Raw genomic sequence first — 23,921 nt, 5'->3', positions numbered from 1 at the left:
TCGCAAGGGTGACCTGTGTTAATTCCTGGTGGATACTAAAGAGGGCGCTTGTGGAGGAAAAATGACACATGGTTACTCGCTCTCTTCTATTATAACTCTAAGTCGCATTTTTTGAAACGGAATGCTTAATAAATTTCTGAAGGATGCAGGCGCTTGACAGTTCTGTGTGCAGACTTGCCTCAATCCGTGCCGATTATTTATAAGCCCGCATCCCGGCGGCGCTATTATTGTTCTGGCAGCATCCCAGATGAGTCTGATAACACGCCACAATGGCGTGCGGAGCGAGGAAAATCCGGCTGGATTTCGATTCCATGCGTTTTCGCCGTGAGTGATAAGATCGATAGCGCGCCTTAAAATCGCGCAAGCTTTTGCACGGCGAACGCACGCCACTGGAGCAGTCGTCGCGCAAGTGTGGCGAAGTGGAGAGGTTCGCGTTTTCACCTTTACATAACCTACGAGCGCCCGGAGGGCGATATGGACTTTATTTTTTCACTGAAAACGTAAGTCCGAGCACTTGGTGGCGTCTCTTTTTGCGTTTTGCATGCGGTGTGGCGATTGACGGATGGGAATTTGGCGGCGGCGGGGTTTGAAAAAATGTGCGCGTTTCGGAGGCATGTTCGGCGTGTTTTGTTTGAAAATTGTGTAATGAATTTAATTTCCGTATGTTTATGGAGATAGAAGCGGCCTTGAGTGGATGTAGCGATGGATCGGGTTGAGCGAGATCATATTCTAATTATATAAATGAGACTGGAATTACGCGATTGCGGGGTTTATGGAAATTCGGGATGCGGAATTTTTTTTGTGTTCGGAGAGTTTAGTCATCGATGATTAATTAAACAATGCTAGTCTTGATTTAGTCGTTATGTAAAGGCAGAGTTTGGCATTTCCGGAATAGCCTGTCGTAATGTCAGATAATTGCGGCAAATAAACCTTGGCGATGATTTTTTTATATCTGATTATTACTAATTATATCTATTTAGTTACAAAACAGGTATTGTTTGTAGGCCACCAGGTCCGTACGTGCGGGTTTAGGGCCGCGAAACGAACACCTGCCAAGGCTTCCCCTTAAAAGTGTGCCAACTTGTATGTGGAAACGTAAAATTTTAATTAAAATTTGTCTGTTCATCCTTTTTCAAAAACCGATGACGTCATCTCAAAATCTTGTTGAATATTATCCATTCGTGACCTTTACAACATAAAGTAGGCTTTGATATTTTTTCTTCATGTTGGATAAACTGATTCGATAATACACGCCTATATAAGTAATAAATGTCAGTTTCAAGGGATGTTTATTAATATTAAAATTAAAAGTTGGTCTTCGTTTCATTTCGTTTCATCATGTTATTGAGGAAATATAACAAATGAAGAATTTTTTTTATAGTTTTCCTTAGTTATTTTATAAACATATAAACACGAAGATATTGATCTAAATTATCAATATAATTTGCATCAGTTTTTTTTTTTTTTTTGCTATTTATAATTAATTATTAAGGATAGAAAAAAGGTTACAGACCAAACTTGTACAGTTCTTTGAGTAATATGTACTAAAATTACTGTCAACCATGCAGAGAGTGTTTTGTTTTTGAAGTATATCTCAAAACTTTTTTTTTTTAATAAAACACCCTATATATTTTTATATAGGCCGACGAAAAAATGACGTATGAGCTTGATGAGGCGTTGTTAAGAAGGCTCTGAAGAACTCGAAAAAAATGCTTAAAAAATCCCTGCACCAAACTTTTGACATTTAAATAATTAGTTATTAATAATTGAATAATAATTTGCTCTAGCGCGTCTCACATCATTCTTTATAATTTTTATCGGAATTTTAGACTGTCAGAATTACGAAGTTGATTAATATTAGCCTCTCCCTAGGTTTTATAACCGTTGTGTATTTTTGACACTTCTATGCGACGTTGCCACGTTATTCAAATTTTCTTGATTTAAAAAAAAAGAAGCACGGTAATATTAATTTTAGTATACAGGGTGTTTATAAAAATTCTGAAATGTTCAAATATAATACCCTTTTATTACTGCATCTTAGTCTATTTTTTGTTCCCTTTATTCTCATGTATCAGTGTATCTCATAAAAAAAATAAATAAAAAATGTCATAATAACTATCAACTTTAAATATAGAAAATACTTACTAAAAAAGAAGAGAACAAAAAATAGAATAAGATGCATAATAAAATACAGAGTGTTCTACTTGAAAAATCACAAATTTTAAAATTAACCCAATTACGATTTTTTGTGAACCCTTTCACTGCTAAAAAAATTCAAGAAAGTTGAAACAAGATATCGAATTGGAGGTTTTGCGATTTTTTTTTCTTGCTGAATATGCAAGAATTTGACGTCACAGTGGAATTGCAAAAATAAATTTTGGTTATCTAATAAGAAGAGGACAATTAGAATATATAAAGATATATCGGGTGTTCAATTTAAAAAAAAGTAAGTTGTGTGTACGGCTTAAAAACAGAACACTCTGTAATTTGAGTGTATGGTCTTCAAAGAACTTTGATCTTTATTTTTTTTTCTTTTTCTAATAATTAATAAAATATTGAGGAGCGTGCTTATTGAGTCACCCTATATACTGGGAAGAATACATTTTTTTGGGTCAAAGAAAGTACTGTTTACTTTGATTTAGTTAAAGATTTTAGGTTTTAGGAAAATAAAAAAAAAATGGCAAGATTTTTAAAGAAAATCGAAAAAACTAAAGAAAAATCCTTCCATTCGTGATCTTTTCAACATAAAGTAGGCATTGATATTTTTTTCTTCATGTTGGATAAACTGATTCGATAATACCTATATGTATAAGTAATAAATATCAGTTTCAAGGAATGTTTTTTCATATTTTTGAAACCATGTGTTCAAAAATTTTGGAAAAAATATTGTAGTTATGTGATTGTGAAATTAAAAGTTGGTCTTAGTTTCATTTCGTTTCATCATGTGTTTATAGTTTTTCTTTTTTTTTTTGATATTTGTATACCGGGTGAGTGACTCGATATCTCATTAATTGTTAAAGATAGAAAAAAGGTTATAGACCAAAGTTGTACGGTTGTTTGAGTAACATGTACTAAAATTACTGTCAACCATACAGAGTGTTTTGTTTTTGAAGCATATCCCAAAAATTTTTTTTTTAATAAAACACTATATATTTTTATACAGGCCGATGAAAGAATGACGTAGAAGTTTGATGGTGCGTTGTTAAGAACGCTCTGAAGAACTCAAAAAAAATGCTTAAAAAATCTCCACACTGAAAATATCAAACTTCAGAGTTGATAATTTTTATCGGAATTTTAGACTGTCAGAATTACGAAGAATAAATAGATGTATTAATAAAATACAGAGTGTTCTATTGAAAGAAAATTATAATAATTTCAGTGTTTTTTTTTTTGTACACACTGAATATTAAGACTCAGTTTTGTTTATCTCTTTGCAAAATATTATACCACAAATTTTAGAAATAACCGTAGTATTCTTTGAACAACAAGGCATGTTTTGCACGATAATTTCTTGTACAGAAACAAGGATTTTAAGCTCCACCTTCTTGGCTCACGAAGAATAACAAAAATCATCACAATTGAGATCGGGTGGGTGGGCGGGGCTTATATTTTGCCCTTTTTTCTTAATATTTGTAGTCTTTTCGCAACAAGAAGCTTAACATATGTTTAAAACAGGAAATATGCATTTTGCAATTGACAACGAATGAAAAATTCATCACGATTGATATTCAGACGAATGGGTGGGACTTATCTTTGGCTTTTTTTTTATTTACTAGCAACACCACCACTGAAGAACATGTAATTCTTGTATAAAAATACGGATTTTGTAATTAGGCTCCGCCCCCCTGACTAACGACGAACAAAGAAAAATCGTCACAATTGAGATAGGGTGGGTGGGTGGGGCTTATGTTTTGCATTTTTTTTTTCTTTTTAATATGTATATGTAGTCTTTTCTTCACAACAGGAAACTGAAAACATGTTTAAAACGGTAAATTTTATCTTCTACACTTCTCTACAAATTTACTCTTTCAAACATGTGTTCAGTTTCTTGTCGTGAAAAAAAAACTACGTACATATGTTAAAAAAAAGACAAAATACAAAGCCCTCATCTCAATTGTGATAACGTTTTTATTCGTTGTGAGCCGAAGGGCGGAGTTTATTGCAAAATACGTAGTTCCTTACAAGAAACGACCATGTGAAACATGTTGTTGAAAGGAAACTATATATGTTAAGAAAAAAAAGTCAAAAAATAAGCCCCACCCACCCGCCCCTATCTCAATTGTGATGAATTTTTCATTCGTTGTCAGACCGAGGGGCGGAGCTTATTTGTAAAATCGATGATTCCCGACAAGAATTTTAGTTTTTTTCGATTTTAAGGACACAGCCTGATAATATTAAAATTTTAATTGCAGATTTATTCGTTTTGAATTAAGCAAAAAATGTTATTCCTATGTATTTTTTTTTTGTAAAATAGAAAATAGAGTTTTTTTTCCCTCTTGTGAACTCAATCCGGGGATATACTGTATATTGTCGTGAAAAAAATTATTACGTAAAAAAAGCAAAATTATGGTTTTTTGTATACGAAAAAAAATCCAAGTTGTGTGTTACGCCTTAAAAACAGAACACTAATTTGAGTGTCCTCAAAGAACTTTGGTCTTTAATTTTTTTCTAATAATTAATAAGATATTGAGGAACGCGGTTAATGACTCACCCTGTGTATTGAGAAAAATCAATTTTGTTTACTCAAAGAACGTACAGAAAAATTAAAAACCGAGTTGATAGTCAGATGAAAAAAATAAAGAAAGCTCGTTCGACCCTTGAAATACTTTTTTTCCCCAAAAATTCCCCAAAATATTTTTAACTTGATTTTTTAAATCTGTTCGTTAATTATTAGGTGTATTTATTATGCGTACTTTGACAAAAGTACATGAAAGAATTCCTGTTTTCAAAAAAAAAATTTTTTTGTCAAAAAAGAGTTATCTTCAAAATAAAAAAAAGCCATATTCATCTTTTGGAAAAACTTTTTCTCCAAACATGATTGTATTTGAAGCCTTCCTTTATCTGTGATTTAATATGTCTCTAACTTTCTGCTTGTGCCATATACAGGTTGTTCAAATAAGGACTCATAAGCTCGATGGTAGGTTGTTAAGAAGGCTCTACGTGAATCGTAATTTAGCAAATTATTTTTAAATTATTGATAACTATTTATCTGTCGATTAATCGACATGCAGTTCGTTAAAATAATTCAGCTTTGACGTTTAATATTTTCAAAAAATTGGTTCAGAGATTTTTGTAACCCTTTTTTTTGAGTTCTTCAGAGCCGTCTTAACAACGTATGCGTGATTTTTGGAACACCCTGTGTATTATAAAAAAAAAAAAAACAAATAATTTGGTGAGGTACAATCAAAATTTCTATGAGAAAATTATAGAACGGACTTTATGATCAGTGTTATAACGTATAATCAAAATCCAACCATCCATCAAAAAGTTGATGACGTAATTAAAAAAAATTGTTGGGCAACTATTGATTGCATTTTTTTGCTTATTGTTGTGCTTCAGAAGCGAAGGAAATTCCGTGCAGGACGATATTATTTATTTTAAAATTTTCAAAAAAAAAAAAAAAATGTAAAACAAGGCATGGTATATTTCATTTTGGAAATTCCAAAAGTACTCCAATTTTCTTGATTTTTTTTAATAGTGCGAAGCATCGAAATCAAATCACAATATGGTTTTTCATTACATCACCTAATCGGTGTATTTTTGCAGGAAATGTATATTTTTTAAATTCAATAAAAAATATTACAACTTTTTTCTCTCTCATTTTGGAACCACGAGTTCACCGTGTTAATATTTTTTAAATATTGAAACGTGGAGAAACGGACCACTTTTTTTAACATAGACAGACTAGTTCATAACTCCACTTCCATTTTTCATGTGTAATCTCCATGACTTCCAATTATCGCGTTCATTCATCATTTATGGTCGCAATATTGCGAAACTCTCTCGACTGTCACCTACAAAACAGCGCTTCTAGTTTGTAATGTACTTCAGAATCAGATTACACTTTGCTAAATTGGGACAAATCGATGTATTTGCCAAGGCCTGTTTCCCGACAAGACCAATATTTACAGAAAAAATGTAATAACTCCACATAAAACATGTATCGATTATCGAAAAAAACCGTCGTATTAAAACATTCTCGTTTCATTGCTCGCGCTATCTTGGGTAAATAGACAATTAAGCGTCACGTTTGTAATTGATGACAAAATCAGCGGGCCAAAACCCCATCTGCCAAATCTTTCTGCATTGCATCCACCAGCACATTTTTGGTTTCTGTTTTCTAACAGTTCGTTTTATTGTAGCTTCACTTGAAGTAATCACAGCATGGCCTCTCGACTAGGCAAAGTAGTTATAGGGGGATTCACCACAACGGTGGGGGCTGGATTGGCTGGTTATTTGTTTCTGACGGACGAGAAAGATAGACGAGTAAGTGTTTTTTTAACTATTGTTTAAATGTAGTGATAATTAGTTCCAGTATTAACTTACCTAAGCACGTTTTTAAATTATCGGTAGTTGTATAAACGCGTGATAAACACTATTAATTGTATGATGAACATCAAACGATAACGTGAATTTTAGGAAAATTGGATTTTATAGACTTATAAAAATGTTTCCTTTAAAATGAAAATTTTTATCGTTCGCTCATGCTTGCTATTTGGCAACGTTTATTGCTTTTTATGAGGAAGGAAACATAACTTACGGGTATTAAATTAATCAGCGTGCTATAATTATAACTTCTCGTTGGAAATCAATATATTACCACGACACAGGTAATGAAAATTAAAAAAAAAAGAAGAAGAATTAAACCAATGCATTCTTTTAAGTCAAAAAAGTCAAAAATTAAAATAATGTTTTAAACAAACCTTCCTTGTTATGTAAGTACTTGGAAACTGTAAACTGATGATTTCATAGGAGGCTAAAAATATGGAATTAATTTATTTAAAGTTTTCCGTGGATTGCAATTTTTTAAAAATTTTCAAAATGGTTTTCTATAAGTGGAACGAAATAATGGAAAATTTCCTTTAAATAAATATAGAAAATGTTGATGATGTGAAAGTAAAACTGTAAAACTGAATTTTTCTGGTGTGTGTGGTAATTTTGACACAAATCTTTAATGTGAAAAAAATTATATTTATCTCACTGAAAAATTATGATAATGAAAATGAAGTTTCAAAACTTTTGGAAAATTGATATAATTATTAACAAGAGTGTTTTTTAACCAGAATAATTAACTTTTTTTGAAATGAAATTCGCTGGTTGGTTTTTCCAGTTCGTGACGTTTATTGCTTTCTTTACTAGGAATGAAACAGTTGAATTTAGACGATTAAGATAAGTTGTGTTATCTCATGAAGTATTTCGGTCTGTCACATTCAAACCATTTAATGAAATTTCTAAAAAAAAAGCCGAACAGTTACTAGAAACGTGATTTTTAATCTAATAATCTAATTAGAATAGTAAAATTAAGATGTATTTTCTTATTGCCGGAAACGAATATAAATAATATACCCCTAAAAGTTCTAGTAGGCCATGACATTATTTCTAAAATTGCAACTATTTGACACTTTACTGACAGTTATTTGATCGTGACTGTCAAATTGAACAAGGAACGCGATGTTGCCAACGTCATTATTTTAAAAATAAATGTTGTGATCCACTACTAGAGGATTCTTGACTTTTTACGGTTTCTAAACACTCTATACTCTCATCTCCGTAGATTCTGTAAATTATTTCTAGGTTTTCAAACCTCTAAATTGCCGTGCCCGTCTAGGTTCTCCAAACTCTTCGTATTTTCTAAAATCTGCAGGCTCTAGACTTGGTAGATTTTGTAGACTCTGCAGCTGCTGTAGATCTTTAAAATCTTTAAAACTTTATGGGCTATTGAAATTCTCTACATTTTCTAGACTATCCACAGCTTCTAGACATTATCCGGTGTAGATTATTATTTCTAGACGGTACATATTTTCTCAAGGGTTTTTGGGCAGTCTAGGTTTTCGCTATTTAGTAAGATTTTTCGATTTCGTATATTCCCTAAACTCTATACTCTTAAAGCTTTGCACTCTCTGAACTCACTAGGGTCTTTAGGTTGCCTAAATTGTGTATAGGTTCATTAAATTCTCTGGACTTGCTTAAAGTTCTTTAAACTTTACATCTCTGAGATTTCTAAATTCTAGATTTCTAATATTTTCTAGAATTTCTGGGTTCTCTTGCGTCCGTATACTTTCTAGACTCTTTAGAGTGCAAATTTTCAAGATTTTTTGGGCTGCATGGAGTTTCTCGACACTAAATGCTATATATTCTATAGACTGTAGATTCTTTACAGCTTCTGAATTCTCAAAACTATCTAGGTTTTCTCTGGACTCTTCTAGAGTTTTTAGTCATTCTTTTGTAGGTTTGCTAAACTCGGTACTCTCTTAAACCTCCAAACTCCATGGACTCACTAGAATCTCTAGATTGCCTGAGCTCTGCGTCCTCTATGGAGTCATATTCAGTAGGTTCATGTAATTTCTGAGATCTCTAAATTCTAAATTTCCAATAGTTTCTAGTCTTTCTGGACTGTTTAATCTCCGTAGGCTCCCTAAACTTTTCGAATTTTTCGAGGTTTTCTGTAGACTCTATACCTTGTAATGTTTCTAGGTACTCTAGATTTTCGCTATTTGGGAATATTTCTCGATTTTGCAGATTCCCTAAACTCTGATCTCTTAAAGCTCCAGACTACCTGGACTCACTTGAATCTCTAGATTGCCCAAACTCTCTGGACTCTATAGAATCTTTATATTTTGCAGACTTTAAACTGTGTGGATTCTTTACCATTTCTAAATTTTCTAGATCTTATAGGTTTTCTCTAGACTCTATATCTTCTAGCGCTTCTAGGTACTCTAGTTTTTCGCCATTTGGGAGTATTTATCGATTTTCTAGATTTCTTAAACTCTACTCTCTTAAAGCTCCAGACACTCTGAGCTCACTAGAATCTCTAGATTGCCCAAACTCTCTATACTCTATGGAATCCTTATATGCTGCAGACTTTCGAGACTGCCTTTAATTTATGGGTTCTCTATTCCTCATAAGTTCATCAAATTCTCTAGATTTTTAGATTTCCTTAAATTTCTTTAAACTTCAAGTAATTTCTGAGATCTCTAAATTCTACGTTTTTCCAGTATTTTCTAATCTTTCTGGGCTCTTTAGTCTTCGAACTGGTTGGTCTCTAGAACTTCTAATTCTCAAGACTCTAAGTTGTATAGAGTTTCTTGACACTATTTTCTAGATTCATTAGACTTTGTGGATTCTTTACGGTTCCCAAACAGTTTAGATTCTATACTTTTAGTGTTTCTACTCTACGTTTCTCGATTTTGTAGATCTCCTAAACTCTACTCTCTTAAAGCTCCAGACTTTCTGGACTCACTAGAATCTCTAGATTATCTAAACTCTGTGTCATCTATAGAATCATTATATTCTGCCAGACTCTCTCTATCTCTTGTAGATTCATCAAATTCTCTAGAGTTCCTTGAAGTTCTTTAAACTTCACGTAATTTGGGCTCTCAAGTCTCCGTAGGCTCTCTAAACTTTTTGGACTTCAAATTCTTAAGATTCTCTAGACTGTACAGAGTTCCTCGACATTGTGTTCTTTAGATTCTTTAGACTCTGCGGATTCTTTACCGTTTCTAAATTTTCTAGACTATCTAGGTTTTTTTCTAGACTCTATATCTTCTAGCGTTTCTAGGCACTCTAGTTTTTCTTTATATTCTTCAGACTTTCGAATCTTTCGTTCCTTTATGGCTTCTCTGTCTCTTATGGGTTCATCAAGTTCTGTAGATTTCTAGATTTCGCTGAAGTTCTTTAAACTTCACATAATCTCTAAGATCTCTAAATTCTAGATTTCCAATATCTTCTAGTCTTCCTGGGCTCTCAAGTCTCCGTAGGCTCTCTAAACTTTTTGGACTTCAAATTCTTAAGATTCTTTAGGGTGTATAGACTTTCTCGACACTGTGTTCTCTAGATTCTTTAGACTCTGTGGATTCTTTACCATTTCTCAATTTTCTAGACTATCTAGGTTTTTCACTAGACTCTATATCTTCTAGCGTTTCTAGGTACTCTAGTTTTTCTTTATATTCTTCAGACTTTCGAAACTTTCGTTCCTTTATGGCTTCTCTGTCTCTTATGGGTTCATCAGGTTCTGTAGAGTTCTAAATTTCGTTGAAGTTCTTCAAACTTCACATAATCTCTAAGATCTCTAAATTCTATATTTCCAATATGTTTTAGTCTTCCTGGGCTCTCAAGTCTCCGTAGGCTCTCTAAACTTTTTGGACTTCAAATTCTTAAGATTCTTTAGGGTGTATAGACTTTCTCGACACTGTGGATTCTTTACCGTCTCTAGATTTTCTAAACTATCTAGGTTTTCTCTAGACTCTATACCTTCTAGCGTCTCTAGGTACTCTAAGTTTTCGCTATTTGGGAATGTTTCTCTCTAGAATCTCTAGATTGCCAAAACTCTCTGTAGGTACTCAATTGAATCTTTATATTCTACAAACTTTCGCAACTTTCTTTCCTTTATGGGTTCTTTGTCTCTTATGGGTTCATCAAATTCTGTAGATTTCTAGATTTCATTGGAGTTCTTTAAACTTCACGTAATCTCTGAGATCGCTAAATTCTAGATTTTCATTATTTTCTGGTCTTTCTGGGCTCTTTAGTCTCCATAGGCTCTATAAACTTTAACTCTAGGTTGTATAGAGTTTTGTGATTCTCTATATTCTTTAGACTTTGTAGATTCTTTGCGGATTCTGAATTCTCTAGACTGTTTAGGTTTTCTCTAGAGCCTATATCGTCTGACGTTTCTAGATACTCTAGGTTTTCGCTGTTTGAGAGTATTTCTTAATTTTGTAGATTCCTTAAACTCTACTCTCTTGAATTTCCAAACTTTCTGTATTCACTAGAATTTCTAGATTGCCCAAACCCTCTATATTCTGTGTAAATCTTTATATTCGGGAGACTTTCTAAACTTTCTTTCCTTTATGGGTTCTCTATCTCTTATAGGTTCATCAAATTCTCTAGACTTCCTTGAAGTTCTTTAAACTCCACATAATCTCTGAGATTTCTAAATTGTAGATTTCCAATATTTTCTAAAATTTCTAGGTTCTCTAGTCTCCATAGGCTCTCTAAACTTTTTGGACTTCTAAATTCTTTCGACTCTATACCTTCTAGAGTTTCTATGCACTCTAGGTTTTCTCTCGACTCACTAGAGTCTCTAGATTGGCGGAAGTCTTTGTACTCTAGGAAGCCTCATATATTCTGCAGACTTTCTAGTCTTTCTTTCCTTTATCATCAAATTTTTTATTCTCTCCAGATTTTCCAGAGTCCTTAAAGGCCAGACTCTCCATACGTCAAATTTCTCTACATCTATGCTATTCAACCTACCTAAATTCTTTATGTTTTTTAGGGTTTCTAGATACGTACTCTGGATTTTACACGTTCTGTTGGCATTCTAACTCTGTAAACTCTATGTAGGCTCTAGATTCTGAAATCTCTAAACTGTCGAACAAGGAAACGTCATAAATTTTACGCAGATTTTCAATATTTTCTGGATTTTCTGATCTCTCTAGCTTCCGTAGGCTGTCTGGATTTCAGATTCGCTAGACTGCATAGAGTTTCTTGACATTATATTTTCTAGATTCTTCAGACTGTGGATTTTTGACGGCTTCTAAGTTCTCTAGGTTTTCTCGGATTTCTAGGTAATAATAAATAACTATATTAAAAAAAATATAGAATCTTGATTATTAGACAACTGCTTTTTATTAAATCTACTTATCGATTTATCAACGATAAGTAATTCCTGGAGTAATGTTACGTACAAAAATACCAAAATACCGGACGTTGCAAAATATTATATGCAAGCAGTATCCCTTCTTTTAATACAACAGAAAGCTCAACTACCTTAGATATTTAAAGTTACACGTATTAAAAACCGGCAAAGAACAAGCTAAACATTATATAAATACATAACAGTAATTTATTATTTTCAGTGGCCAATCAAAGCCCACGCCGAACGCGCCCCCCTTAAAGCCAAGAGACCTCTACCATCCCGAGACGAGCAAATTAAATCCCTACAAAGCGATTCTTTCGATATAGTTATAATTGGAGGCGGCGCCACCGGCGCCGGCTGTGCCTTAGACGCTACAACTAGAGGACTAAAAACGGCCCTAATCGAAGCAGACGACTTCGCCAGCGGCACTTCCAGCAGAAGCACCAAACTCATCCATGGAGGCGTCCGGTACCTCCAGAAGGCCATCATGCAGTTCGACATCGAACAGTATAGGATGGTCAAAGAGGCCCTGCACGAAAGGGCCAGCATGCTGCACTCGGCGCCGCACTTGGCGCACCCTTTGCCAATTATGCTCCCGGTTTACACGTGAGTTAGCAAGCTCTGAATTATTGGTTGCATACTCAATTGATCACGAAATGCAACCCAAAATACACGTTCATAGGCATAATTATTGTAAAAACTTTAACAACTGTCATAGTGTCACACTCTTCTATTTTTAATGATTCCTGCAGCTGGTGGCAGGTCCCCTACTACTGGGTGGGCATCAAAATGTACGACTTCGTCGCCGGCAGCAAAACCCTCAAAAGCTCCTACCTCCTCTCGAAGAAAAACGCCCTGGAGCTCTTCCCCATGCTCCGAGGGGACAGACTCAGCGGCGCCATCGTGTACTACGACGGCCAGCAAGACGACGCCCGGATGAACCTTGCCGTCGCCTTGACCGCCACCCGACACGGCGCCACTGTTGCCAACCACGTCTCCGTGACCGGACTTATGAAAGAACGAAACTCCCAAGGCAAAGAAGTCATCTGTGGAGTCCACGTCAAAGACGAACTCACGGGAAAAAAGTGGACCATTCCTACGAAATGTGTAATAAACGCCACTGGGCCCTTCACCGACTCCATCAGGAAAATGGACAACCCACAAGTCAAAGAAATCTGCTCGCCCAGCAGTGGCGTTCATATCACCCTTCCTGGCTACTACAGCCCGGAACAAATGGGTCTGCTCGACCCATCGACCAGCGATGGGCGCGTCATTTTCTTCCTTCCGTGGCAAAAGCAGACCATCGCTGGGACGACGGATTTGCCGTGCCAGGTCACCCACAGCCCGAAGCCGACGGAAGACGAGATTATGTTCATTTTAGAAGAAGTGAAGAATTATTTGAACCCTGATGTTGAAGGTGGGTTTAAGGCGGGCGTGACGATTTAATTCAAATCGGGATTTTATTTGGTTGTAGTTCGTCGAGGCGACGTTCTGTCAGCGTGGAGCGGGATTAGGCCTTTGGTTTCCGACCCGAATAAACCCGATACGCAGTCGTTGGCTAGAAATCATATAGTCCATGTGAGTGGGAGTAATCTGGTAACGATTGCTGGGGGGAAATGGACGACGTATAGAGCTATGGCTCAAGAAGCTGTTGATGCTGCTGTAGAAGCGTGCCAGTTAAATCCGGCTCATAAAGAGTGCCAGACTGACGGGTTGTTGCTAGAGGGCGCTCACGGTTGGACTCCCACTATGTATATTCGATTGGTGCAGGATTTCGGGCTTGAGTGTGAGGTAGCGCAACATTTGTCGAAGTCGTATGGTGATAGGGCGTTTGCGGTGGCCAAGATGGCGGCACTGACAGGTAGGACCAATAGGACTTTGTTGTGTTGTTTTAGACATGTGAGTCTTCCTTATATGACAAGACATCATTATATACCGAGTCTAATAATATTTTGCTAAATAACATTGATACACAGGCGGGGTAGTTCAGAAATTTTTGAAAATTGTTCGGAAAATTTTGACAGCCACTGACAATATTTCCTAAGTTTAGCAAAAGACTCCCGAAGTCTGCACGTGCATGAACATGAGTTCCAAAATATATATATGTAGTAAAAAAATCAAATGACGATTTTTAGTTAGATTGTTTTATTGAAGTCTCTCCATAAATGTATTCGAAAAAAGTCTTGCTCAGTTTGACAATTACAGTCAAATGAAAATTATTTAAAAATCATTTTCATGGTATACAAGATTTCCTTTTCTTCGAATTTTAGATAAAAATTACTTTCCATTTTTCGCTTTTGAAAAACCTAGAATTTCCATCCTAGACTCGACGTCTAGGAAGATCTGCTAAAAGTTATGCTGATTGATCCATTTCCTAGGATATATTAAATTTTGCCGACGTAATTATGGATTTCTTGAAAAATAGCTGCATTTTAAATTGTGAAATGTCAGTCGCAGCGAAAATGTCATCAGTGCATTTAATGTGAGTGCTTTCTGGGTTTGTTATTTTAAGGTTGAAAAAGTGATTTAAAATAGAATAACGTTGGACTAGTATTTGTTTTCTATTCTTTGTTTGAATTAGAGAAGAAGTATGTACTACATATATGTATATACAGGATGTGTTAATAAGCGTGCCCTCTTTGATACAAAATTATTTCAGGTTTTTAGCATTTTTTAACAGTGTAAAGGTTCACAAAAAAATTAGGATTATTTTTAAGATTTGTATCGTAATATTCTATGGATGGATACAGAAAATCAAGCACTCTGTTGCGTCTCTTTATCGGCTTTATTTCGTCTTTTTGTTATCTTTATTTGTGCTTCTCTCGTTATTTTTTGTTGTTTTTTATATTCGCCTTTTGTTTTCCTCGGATTTTGTCATCTTATTTTGCTTTTGTCCATGTTGGTTGTTTGTATTCTCGCTTTTTTTATCGCTTTTTCTTTCTCGCTGTTTTTTGCGTTTTTTTTTTTGATCTGCTTTGCATCATATTTTGTCTTCCTTGCATTTTGTCGTCAGTTTTTCTTTCCTTTTTTTCACCCTTTTATTACATTTTTTTTAATCCTTTTTGTCGTTTTCCTTCTCGCCTTTTTTTACTTGTGTTGATGTTGCATCTTTTGCGCCTCTTTTGTCGCCCTTTTTGTCAATTAATTTTTTTTTTGTCTTTTCTTCTCGTTTTTTAGTTTTCACCAGTTTTTTGTTAAATTTTTGTAATTTTTTGATATTGCTTTTTGCGATTCTTATGTCATATTTGTTTGTTTCTTATCGCTTTTTTGTTTCCACCTTGTTTTGTGAAGTTTTTGTGGCTTTATTTCTCGTTTTTTTTTGGCCCCTTGCGTTTTTTGTTGTTCCGTTTTATTTTCTATTTTGTTGCTTTTTTGTCACCTCTTTTCGGCCTCTTTTTAATTGTGTTTTGTTTTCCTTGCATTTTGTCATCTCTTTTTTGTCTTTTTTTTCCCACGTTAATTTTTCTCTTGTTTTCTCCTCGCTTTTTCTTTTGTTTTGTTTTTTACCTTTTTGTTGTTTTGGTGGTGTTGCGTTTTTCGGAATTCCCCCCTTTTTTTAATTTTTTTTGGTCACATTTTTTGCGTGTTTTTCTCATTCTTTTGTTGACCTTTGGTTTTGTTGACTTTTTTGTCGTTTTTTGGCTCCCTTTTTATCGCTCTTTTTTTTCCTCACATTTTGTCAGCCTTTTTTGTCCTCCTTGATTTTGTCCTATTTTTCTTTTTTTTTCATCTTTTTTTGTTCATTTATTTTTTTTTTGTAAACTTTTGTCGTTTTTTGTGTTATTTTTTGCGCTTCTTCTGTCACCTTTTTTGTTTGTTTTTTTTCTGTTGGTGTTTCATCTTGTTTTTTGTCTTTTTTGACCATTTTTTTCCGGCTTTTTAGTTTTCCCCGTGTTTTTGAAAACTTTTTGTCGTTTTTTGATCTTGCTTTTTGCAATTCTTCTGTCATCTTTGTTTTTTTTTATACTTTTCTCTTTTTTCTGTAGTCATTTTTTTGGTAGCTCTTTTCTTATGAGTGTTTTTTGTTGTTACGGTTTATTCTATTTTTTGCTGCTTATTTCTCACCTTTTTTCTCGGCTCCTTTTTAATCGCTTTTTGTTTTCCTCGCATTTTGTCATCCGTTTTTTGTCGTAAATTTTCCTTTTTTTCACCTTTTTTTCTGGTTTTTTCATTTTTTTTGTGATTTTGGTGGTGTTTTTTTTTGTCCATTTTTTTTACTTTGATTCCCTTTTTGTGAACTTTTTGCCTTTTTCTTGTGTTTCTTCAGTCACTTTTTTTGTTTTTTTTTTGTCGCCCTTTTTAAAATAGTTTCCTCGTTTTTTCTCTTATGTTGATGTTGCGTTTTCGTCTTGTTTTGTTAATTTTTTTTTGTCGTTTATTTGGTTCCATTTTTTGTCGCCTTCTTTCTTCGCATTTTATCGCCCCTTTTTTTCCTTTTTTTCATCTCTTTTTGATGTTTTTTTTTTGGCCTTTTGGCACCTTTTTTTTTGTTGTCTTTTACGCGAAGAAAATCACTTTTTTATTTTCGCTCCTTTTTTCTGAAATTTTTTGTAGTCGTTTTTTGTCAACCCTTTTCTTATTCTCTTTTTGTTGCTTTTTTTGTCACCTTTTTTTCGGCCTCTTTAATCGCCTTTTGTTTTCCTCGCATTTTGTCATCCTTTTTTTGTCGTAAAATTTTCCTTTTTTGTGTACCTATATTTTTTCTCCTTTTTTTTTATCTTTTTTCTTCTCGCTTTTTCTTTTCTTTTTTTTTATCATTTTGTCGTTTTGGTGGAGTTGTTTGTTTTGGCAATTTTGTCGTTTTGGGCAATTTCATGGTGTCGGACGTAAAATTTGGAACACAAAATACAATGTAAAAGCCTCCTGCATCAATTCATAATAATTTTGATACTATTATTGTTAATGAAACATCTAATAAGACATCGTAGATTATAAAAATAATATATTTGCAGCAAATAGTTCCCACATGTTTAAGCGAGAATCTTACATATTTTGGTGTCGGACGTATTCACACAAAACCATAACCAAACAGTGAGTTGTATGAACGTAATTTTCTGCGAATTTTGGAAATATTCGAAGTATTGAGAGAAATCATACTATGAAATGATATGTTTAGAATACACCTATAACGTCAAACCATAGTTAACAATTTAATTTGTATATTTTAAAATAATTTAAGTTTGGTGTCGGACGTAAATTTATGGTGTCGGACGTAAACTTATCAAATAAAATTACGCAAATAAAATGGTTTAAAGGTATATTTAACTAGAACAACATTTAATTCTTAATGAAAACAAACTAATAGGACTAAATATTTATTTTTACTCCCCGAGGAGTATCTCCAGGCAACTCACTTATGAGCAAATCGCCTTTTCCACAAGGCTGCACAAAATGAAGAGATTGACAACCAGTAATAGACTTCGCGGTTTTCTATTGGTGTCGTTTAATAAATGTGTGCCAGAAGAACTGTTTCAGTTTAGTCTTCAGTTTTTGAAATATTTGTGAAGATGTTTCAGATAAATTGACTTTGTGCGTCCATTGATATTTTGCCACTGACAGTACTCTAGCACTATTTCTTCAGTTGGAGTAAACGCATCTATTTTATTACGGCATAAATCACAAAGTTGTAACATACAATCTTTCGAAGAATCGTCGCAAACGATTTGAGAAATAAATTCTCCAGTATTTGTTTTTAGATCTGTGCACTTTGCAAGTGTATCGAGTAAAAGTTTGATATTTTCGTGGTATATACAAACACATACCGTATGTGGAAGAGATCGAAAGAGTTTGCAGTGTTTTGGTCGTAAAAGAGTAAACTTTGTAAATCCTATCTTTATATCTGAATGTACAGTCTGAAAATGTGAGTACGTTTCTTTTAATGACGACAATAAATATCTTGCTTGTTTTTCCACCTTTTTCCCACATTCTTTATATACAACTTTATCTTTTTTTCCATGAGCTTGCCAACTGACTTCGTCTTGTTCGTGAAAGTTTTTCACAATATCTGAATGATTGTCCTTTTGTAACGGGAAAATAGGCGGACCGTCGTTAACATCTATTTTGTACTGTAAAGCCAACTGATAAATCACTTCCTTACATCTTTCAGCTGACTTTGGCAAATTATTAGTTACCTTCTTTAAAGCTTTTCCCAATGCTTGTCGACTTTTGTAGACGGTTGATAATTGTTCAGTAGAAGAACTAGACTCTACATTTTCTTTACTTTTTTGCTTCTTCATTTTATACCAGTTTTTCATTCTTTCGCATTCCTTTATTTTAAATTGTTTTAGCTGGTATGCTGTCATTTTTTGATTACGCTTGGTCCGGTACTCAATTTTCCTTAATCTGTCCTTTTCCAGGTATGCTTTTTTCAATTCAGGATTACTGTTTAATTTTACCCTTCTTCTTGCCATTTTTTGCTGATTTGTTAACGCCATTATTTAACACGCGTATGCAACAATTTATACATAGATACATTTAGAAAATGTCAAAAAAATAATTTCGAACCCGCCTAGGCTTGCGTAGGTTTCTATCTTCTGCGTGACGAGACTTTCGAAATTTAGAAATAGAAATATTTTACGTCCGACACTACTATTTTACTAAAGACCGTCAGAGTATACTTGAACTTAATTATCTCAAGAGTTGTATCATCTAAAGGTTGCATTATATCCGGTAAACTGATTAATTATTATTTCAAATTTACATGTGGCAAAGATATTTTGTATTTTTTTTGGTGTCGGACGTAAACGCTTTCAGTAAGTGTATTTATTTTATTCCTTTTGTAATAACTACCCCAAATTGTATTGATTAAATTCGGGTAAAGTAACACCTGACAATCATTATTAAGAGCAAGATTACAATTTGTCTTGATTATAAAGCGTAATAATTATTTTTGTTTAAATTACGAAGTCACCATGTAATATGAGAATAATTAAGTATTCGGTCATATTATAAAAAACACTCAAAAATTAAATAATTTCAAAATCTTTTCAAAAATCGATACTAGTATGAAACTAATGAATATTTACTCCAGTGGTGGAAGTAAATTTAATTGTATAAATTTGCAATTAATTTTATTGGTGTGAAGTTGACAAATTTGTGAAACTGCCCTTTTGTTTTTTAGTTTTTTTGGTCACATTTTTTTTAGTTGGACTTTTTTTTTGATTCTCTTTTTTTGTCCATTTTTTTTTTGTTTGTTTCCCTTTTTATGAACTTTTGCCTTTTTTGTGTTATTTTTTGTTCTGTCATCTTTTTTTGTTTTTTTGTCGCCTTTTTTAAAATAGTTTTCTCGTTTTTTTTTTTGTTGTGTTGTTTTCATCTTGTTTTGTGGATTTTTTTTTGTCGTTTCTTTGTTTTCATTTTTTGTCGCCTTTTTCCGTCGCATTTTATCGCCCTTTCATCTCTTTTTGATGTGTTTTTTCTCGCCTTTTGGCGCCTTTTTTTGGTTGTCTTTTAAGCGAAGAAACTCACTTTTTTATTTTTGCTCCTTTTTTGTGTATTTTTTTGTAGCCGTTTTGCTGGCCCTTTTCTTATGAGCCTTTTTTGTTGTTCCGTTTTATTCTCTTTTTTGTTACTTTTTTGTCACTTCATTTTCGGTCTCTTTTTAATCGTCTTTTGCTTTCCTCGCATTTTGTCATCCCTTTTTTTGTAAAATTTTCCTTTTTTACCACCTTCATTTTTCTCCTTTTTTCCATCTTTTTTTCTTCTCGCTTTTTCTTTTTTCTTTTTTTTAGCTTTTTGTCATTTTGGTGGGCACTTTTTTGTTTTTTGGCTCCCTTATTTTGCTTTTTTTTCATCTTTTTTCGCGAACTTTTGTCGGTTTTTTGTGTGTTATTTTTTGCGGTTTGTCTGTCACCTTTTTTGTTTTTTAACGGATTTTGTAAAAATATTCTTCTCGTTTTTGTTTTTGTTGTGTTTCATCTTGTTTTGTGGATTTTTTGTTGTTTTTTTGGTCCCTTTTTTTTTTCTTCGCTTTTTATCGTCCCTTTTTTTGTCCTTTTTTGATCTCTTTTTAATGTGTTTTTTCTCGCCTTTTGACGTCTTTTTTTGGTATATTTTATGTTAAAAAACTCACTTTTATTTTCGCCCTCTTTTTTGAGGAATTTTTTTGTCATATTTTTTGCAGAATTTTTTTAACAAAATACAAATATCCATATTTTACATTAAAAATCAAAAGAGTATCCATAAAACTGTGGTATCAATAAAGACGAGCTCTAGTATACAGATTTTGTATAAGAAATCTAAAATATTTTAATTGTGGAATATTCATATTTCGTATTTTTAAATATGACATTCTATTTTATCATTGGATCTAGGTACAGAACATATTTAACAAAAACAAAGAAAAAAAATGTTTCGGATTTTTTATAATCACTCTGTATATGAAGTTTGTTTATTTGTCTATAAAATATTTTAACACAAGTGCTTTGTCATATTAAAAAGTTTCAGAACCCAGAATAGGCCAGTCGGGGCATAAAAAAATATAACAGGATGTTCCATTAAAAAAAAAAACAATGTCAGGTTTAGGAGCCTTGAATATTTTTTATGTTTAATAATTAATAATATAGCGTGCGTTTATTTTCCCACCACTGTATACATATTTTTTGTTATAAAATCAAGAACTTTTTTAATTTTTTACAAGGTGATTATAAAGGATTGTAAATCAAGTCCTCATTGTAATAAATGTCAATCACAACTTAAATAAATAGGCAACCAGTAATACCACAAAAAAATACAAATTATTTTCACGAAACGGCGAATTCTTTTTAAAATTCGGGGACAAATTTTTCAGTCAGTTTTTGCAAGTGAAATGACTTCAAAGCGCTATAAATCCGAAGCCTCCAAAATATTTGAAGTAAAAAAGTATGTAAATCATGAAAATTTAGAAAACATCCACGAAACTCAGCATCTGTGCACAAACATTAAATCCAACACCCACCCTTGGGAAAACAATATCCCAACAAGCTCTGTTTGCTTAGGATATTTTGGAATAAATTACTTTCAGGCAAACGGTGGCCCATCATCGGCAAAAAAATCCACCCCGAGTTTCCCTACATCGACGCCGAAATCCGCTACGGCGTCCGCGAGTACGCGATGACAGCCGTCGACATGATCGCCAGACGCCTTCGCCTCGCCTTCCTGAACGTCCAAGCGGCCCAAGAAGCCCTCCCCGACATCATCACCATCATGAGCGAAGAACTGGAGTGGTCCGAAGGTAACCCCTCCCAAAACCGCCACACCCTCCTCACTCTCTGCTTCCAGAGGAACAGAAACAACAACACAAACTAGCCACCGAATTCCTGCAGAACGAGATGGGTCAAAACGTCAACCGCGCCAGCCGCGACAAAATCCCGATCAACCTCAGTAAAGAAGAAATTCAGTTGTACATTAAGCGGTTCCAGATTATTGATAAAGACCGCAAGGGCTACGTTTCGATAAACGACATCAGGAGAAGCCTGAAAGTGAGTTGAAGCGCTTGATAGCGCGAAACACCTTCGAGAAAAAATTAATTTCTTGGTAGTCTTTAGGTATGAAACTAACAGATGACGAAATTCACATCCTCTTGTCAGATATTAACGTTAAAAACAACGGCCAATTGGAACTGGCTGATTACTTACAGGTGAGCGAAGTGGCAACTCGGCTAATTGTTGTGTACTTTTCAGCAACAAGGTGAGAAGGAGGTTTCTGGTGAGGAGCTTCATGAGATTCTTCGGGAAATCGACACAAACATGAATGGACAAGTTGAACTTGACGAGTATTTGCAGGTTTGACACATGACGTTCAGTTTTTGTGTTTAGTTTGTTTGGTTTGATAACATAGCTCCGACACTCACACCTCCGAACACCACACTGATTTTGTTTAACTAAATAATAGTTACTATGACAAGATTGAGTACTTTTGAGTGACGGTGGTTCTGTTTTAGATGATGTCGGCGATCAAGTCTGGCCACGTTACGTACTCGAGGTTCGCCAGGATGGCGGAATTGGAAGAACAGAAACACGAAAAGGAAATGCTCAAGAAGAAGATTTCGGTAGAACGCAGTGGCGGCGGTTTGTAAATACCGTGAAGACCTGTGTGGTTCGTCAATTTATACTCAGGTGATTCATTCGGTGTCAATCATATTTACTGCTAAATTGTGGCAGCCGGGACAAGTTTTAAGTCACATTTCGTTAAGAAATGGTATTTTTAATTTATTTTACTGTAGTGCCCTAAACTGAATAAAATAAGAATTTTAAACTAAGCAGTTTACTTCATTTTTTCCTTTTCCTTTCCTAAGTCGTGATTTCACGTTTTTCTTTTCCTTTGTTGCTTTTTTGTCTGCCTTTTTTGTCGCTTTTTTTCCTCGCATTTTGTCACTCCTTTTTGTCCTACTTTTTTTTTTGCTTTTTTCCCATTTTTTATGTGCGTTTTTTCGTCACTTTTGTGTCTTCTTTTTTGTTGCGTTTTTGTTTTAGCCTTTTTTTGTCTTTGTTTTTTCGCTTTGTGTTTCGCCAAGTTTTTGTGGCGCTTTTTTTGTATTTTTGCCCACTTTTTGTTTTCACAATTTTCTATGGATTTTTTTGTCGTTTTTTGGCCTTTTTTGTTGCGTTTTTCGCGTTTTTTGCCTTTCTTTCTTGTCTCCTTTTTTAATTTTTTTTTGTTGGCACTTTTTTTGGATTATTTTTTGGTACTGCGTGTTATTTTTGCATTTTTTAATCTGTCTTTTTTCGTTCTTTTTGTCGCCTTCTGTTTTCATCTTTTTTTTTGGTTCCTTTCTTTTGATTTATATTTATCTTTTTTTTATTTTTTGTCGTTTTTCTCGCTTCTTTTTTAACGCTTTGTTGCTTGTTTCGTCTTTTTTGTGGTCTTTAGTTGGCATTTTTTTTTGGGTTGTTATTTGCTTCGCCTTTTATACTTTTTTTTGTCTTTTTCGTTTTTTATTTCGCCACTTTCTCGTGGTCGTTTTACCGCCATTTTTTTCTCGCAATTTGTCGCCCTTTTTTCACTTTTTCCGCGCCTTCTTGCCATTCTTTTTTTGTTTTTTCTATTTTTTTTGTTTTCGCAATTTTTTATGCACATTTTTTCGTTTTTGGCATTGTTTGTTTCTTTTTTTTCGCGTTTTTTTGCCTCTTGTTTTGTCGCCTTTTTCATCTCTTTTTTGGCCCTTTTTTTGGTTTGTTTTTTTGTACTGCGTGTTTTTTGTTCTTTTTTGTCGTCTTTTACAGTTTTTTTTTCAGCTTTTTTGGGGGGCGTTTTTTCTTCACTTTCCTTCTCTTCTTTTCTCTATATTTTTATCGTTTTTTTCCTCATTTTTTTTGGACCTTTTTTTTCACCTTTTTTTTTGCATCTCTTTTTTTGAGGTTTTTTTCCTCGTCTTTTTTTTGGCGTTTTTAACTTCCCTTTTTTGTCTTCTTTTGGCTTCCCTTGTCGCATTTTTTCGTTGTTTTTGACGCATTTTGTTTTCATCTTTTTTTTGCTCCCTTTTTTTTTTTGATTTGTGTTTACCTTGTTTTTTTATTTTATTGTAGTTTTTCTCCCCTATTTTTTAGCGTTATCGGACGTTCTTCATCAACTATTTTTGTCATTTTTGTGTTTTTTTTCGTGTTTTCCCCCGTTTTTTTTCCTTTTTTCCCTCGCATTTTGTCGCCTTTTTTGACTTTTTTCCGCAACTTTCGCGTTTTTTGCCTTTCTTTTTTTTGTCTCCTTTTTTTTTAATTTTTTTGTCACTTTTTTGAATTGTTTTTTTGTACTGCGTGTTATTTTTTAAACTTTTTTGTCGTTTTTTCTAGTTTTTTTGCTTTGGCGCTTTTTTACTGTTTTTTTTCAGCTTTTGAGGGGGGGGGGCATTTTTTCCTCACCTTCCCTATCTTTTTTTTCTCTATATTTTTATCGTTTATTTCGTCGTTTCTGTGTCATTTTTCTCTTTCTATCGTTTCTTCCCTAATTTTTTTTGAGCTTTTTTTCATCCTTTCTGCATGTCTTTTTTTTGGGGCGTTTTGTCTTCGTCTTTTTTTGTGTTTTTTAATCTTCCTTTTTTCGTTCTTTTTGTCACCTTTTGTTTTCATCTTTTTTTGATTTGTGTTAACTTTTC

The 23,921-nt window shown here is 33.7% G+C and overlaps 1 protein-coding gene across 3 annotated transcripts; it reads left to right on the top strand.

The window, feature by feature from the left end:
- Positions 1-77: 77 nt before the first annotated feature.
- Positions 78-22,091, top strand: LOC135133769 (glycerol-3-phosphate dehydrogenase, mitochondrial). 3 transcript variants are annotated; one of them, XM_064062273.1, is made up of 10 exons: positions 78-500; positions 6,363-6,486; positions 12,075-12,460; positions 12,607-13,271; positions 13,329-13,715; positions 20,856-21,065; positions 21,113-21,312; positions 21,372-21,470; positions 21,514-21,615; positions 21,774-22,091. In XM_064062273.1, the coding sequence occupies exons 2-10, from the start codon at positions 6,385-6,387 to the stop codon at positions 21,906-21,908; spliced, it is 2,286 nt and encodes a 761-aa protein (XP_063918343.1). In that variant the 5' UTR covers positions 78-500; positions 6,363-6,384; the 3' UTR covers positions 21,909-22,091. The 3 variants fall into 3 exon arrangements, with proteins under 3 accessions (XP_063918343.1, XP_063918341.1, XP_063918342.1); XM_064062271.1 differs by lacking the exon at positions 21,372-21,470; XM_064062272.1 differs by lacking the exon at positions 21,514-21,615 and having other exon boundaries at positions 150-500.
- The last annotated feature ends 1,830 nt before the right edge of the window (positions 22,092-23,921 follow it).

The sequence above is a fragment of the Zophobas morio genome, unplaced genomic scaffold (assembly GCF_036711695.1).
Source record: "Zophobas morio isolate AGI-343-1 ecotype UQ-CSIRO unplaced genomic scaffold, CSIRO_AGI_Zmor_V1 ptg000022l, whole genome shotgun sequence".
NCBI classification, from domain to species: Eukaryota; Metazoa; Arthropoda; class Insecta; order Coleoptera; family Tenebrionidae; genus Zophobas; species Zophobas morio.
The sequence above is the reverse complement of the archived record's forward strand: the minus strand, read 5'-3'. Positions and strand labels throughout refer to the sequence as shown.

Coding starts and splice junctions, on each gene's coding strand:
- LOC135133769 (XM_064062273.1), top strand. CDS start 6,385: ATGGCCTCTCGACTAGGCAAAGTAGTTATAGGGGGATTCACCACAACG. Junction 6,487..12,074: donor CGGACGAGAAAGATAGACGA/GTAAGTGTTTTT, acceptor TATTATTTTCAG/TGGCCAATCAAAGCCCACGC. Junction 13,272..13,328: donor TTTGAACCCTGATGTTGAAG/GTGGGTTTAAGG, acceptor ATTTGGTTGTAG/TTCGTCGAGGCGACGTTCTG.